The following is a 2,373-nucleotide window of genomic DNA, read 5'->3' as shown; positions in this document are numbered from 1 at the left end:
TGATGGTGATGATGGTGATGATGGTGATGATGGTGATGATGGTGGTGATGATGGTGATGATGGTGATGATGATTAACACTTCGACAGGTGCAAGGTGAGTTCGAAGCACGCTCTCGGCTTCCTTCACTTCTTCTTCACCGATCCGTCTAAGAAGAAAGACACGAGCGACTGCAAGTTTATCTGCAGCTGCCGAGAGTTCAAGTCGTATAGAGATCGCATGCACTGCTCACAGAAGGAGCTGGACAGCCATCGCAGGTACGGCAGCAGCTTGCGTGCGTGCGTGCTTGTGTGCGTAGGTGTGTGACTGCATGCGTGCGTGCGTGCGTGCGTGGGTGCGTGCGTGCGTGAGTGCGTGCGTGCGTGTGTGCGTAGGTGTGTGTGCGTGCGTGCGTGCGTGCGTGCGTGCCTGCGTGCGTGCATACACGTAGGTGTGCACGTGTCATTAGTGGAACTTACAAGGTACGGGGAGAACTTGAATGGATTGCCGCATTTATTGTATTGGACCGACTGTCATGTAAATAACTCCATCTTCCTAACACTCACCGTCACCCGCTCCCTACCTCGTCACAGGTGTGTACATTTCTACGCGTGCATCTGCGCGTTTGCTAGCGATGACAAGCTGGCTGAGGAGTTTGCGTTCTACATCAACCTCGATCGCTCGACGGCGAGTCTCGTCACGATCCTCACCGAGGTCACGGATGAACAGCAGCACGACGAGAAATCCGCCGCCGCCGCCACCGCGGTGCCTGACACAGAGATTATCATACAGGTAAGAGAGGAGAGAGAGGGGCAGGTGAGAGGGGGTAGGTGAGAGGGTGGCGGGTGAAGTGGTTAGGTGAGAGGGGGGATCTTGGGCAAGAACGAATATTGCTTGTGATAAAAAATATCATTGATTATAATGGCGTTTCTAATCGTGTGTATCAGACATAAATTCAGATTCTATGCAGCGGTGCGCAATACACATAACATGTAGTAAACACTCGGGTGTGTTCGATTTTATTGGATTTTCAAGAATGAAGTCTTGCACACTGCTTTCTTTATTTCAATTTTGGTATTAACATGTATTATCTCTCCGCCTCCTCGCTCCCTCGCTCCCTCGCTCCCCCGCTCCCTCGCTCCCTCGCTCCCTCGCTCCCTCGCTCCCCCTTGCTCCCTCGCTCGCTGTGTAGACGGTGGAGGAGCCGGCGGACATGGAGACTGCACAAGCCAGCACCGCTCTCCTCACGCTACATGACGCTGGCGGAGGCGGGGGCGGTGTCGGTGCATTGTCACCCACCCCCATGAAACGCGCCGCCACGCACATGACAGGTAACCATAGCGATGCTCGTAATCGTTGCAACCAGCTGGAAATCGCGTGCCGACCGTTACCGTAGCAACCGGCCGCAATCGCGTGGTCGGGCCGATAACCATCAGCGACCGGCCGCGTTGGTCGTTAGTGCTCACTGAACCAAAATCTAATCCGTCATTAATCTCCCTCGAGAAATTTCGTTCGCTCATTCGCCGCGTCTCGACCAGCGGCGCCATCTAGCGCCGGCCGCCACAGTGAGCATCTGTTCTCTCACACGCAGCGTCGCCGTCTCCGGCGAAGAAGCTAGCGGTGATCGGTGGCGCCCCCGTTGATGAGAATGAGCTGACGCTGACGTTTCACGAATGGCTAGCAAGCATCACTGACCGCATCAACGAAAGCATGCACTACCAGTTTGATGGTGAGTGTGTGAGATAGAGACGAAAGGAGAAGGAGAGAGAGAGGGAGAGGGGAGAAAAGAGAGAGAAGAGAGAGCAGAGAGACGAGAGCAGGAGAGATTAATAGAGAGGGGAGAGGGAGAGGGAGAGGGAAGAGGCGAGAGAGGTGAGACGAGGAGGAGAGAAGAGAGGGGGGAGACGGGAGAGGAGAGGGAGAGAGCATGCACTACCAGTTTGATGGTGAGTGTGTGAGATAGGGAGAGAGGAGAGAGAGGAGGGGGGGAGAGGGAGTGGGAGAGGGGGAGAGGGGGAGGAGTAAGCTTGAGAGAGAGGTGGAAAATAGAAAGATAGTGCGAGACAGATAGAGTCGTCACCTCATCATCCTCGTCATCACCATCCTCTCTCTCTCTTTCTCTTTCCGGCAGGTCACCCTGAGCCTCTAGTGTTTCACGCACCGCAGAAATTCTTCGACTGTCTGCAGCAGCGAATCGCATCCGGAGGCAAGAAGAAACGACTTCCCAACTCTACGACGGCCTTCGTAAGGTATGAGCGCCGGCGCCCCCTACAGGTGACATCGTGCTATGTGTGTGCGTGCGTGCGTGCGTGCGTGCGTGCGTGCGTGCGTGCGTGCGTGCGTGCGTGCGTGCGTGCGTGCGTGCGTGCGTGTGTGTTTACAGGAAGAATGCGTTA

General features: G+C 55.5%; 1 protein-coding gene across 1 annotated transcript in view; it reads left to right on the top strand.

Annotated features, from left to right (window-relative positions):
- Positions 1-2,370, top strand: part of LOC106818331 (uncharacterized protein C2orf42-like) — a gene marked incomplete at its 3' end in the record, with an annotated part of 9,960 nt that extends 7,590 nt beyond the window's left edge. Inside the window, 6 exon segments of the mRNA XM_014823047.1 lie at positions 88-255; positions 571-769; positions 1,170-1,308; positions 1,569-1,706; positions 2,109-2,226; positions 2,361-2,370. Coding sequence (XP_014678533.1) covers positions 88-255; positions 571-769; positions 1,170-1,308; positions 1,569-1,706; positions 2,109-2,226; positions 2,361-2,370 — 772 coding nt within the window.
- Positions 2,371-2,373: the final 3 nt, after the last annotated feature.

This window comes from Priapulus caudatus, unplaced genomic scaffold (genome assembly GCF_000485595.1).
Source record: "Priapulus caudatus unplaced genomic scaffold, Priapulus_caudatus-5.0.1 Scaffold2168, whole genome shotgun sequence".
Classification (NCBI taxonomy): Eukaryota; Metazoa; Priapulida; class Priapulimorpha; order Priapulimorphida; family Priapulidae; genus Priapulus; species Priapulus caudatus.
Note: the sequence above shows the minus strand (reverse complement) of the source record. Positions and strands in the feature narration are given on the sequence as shown.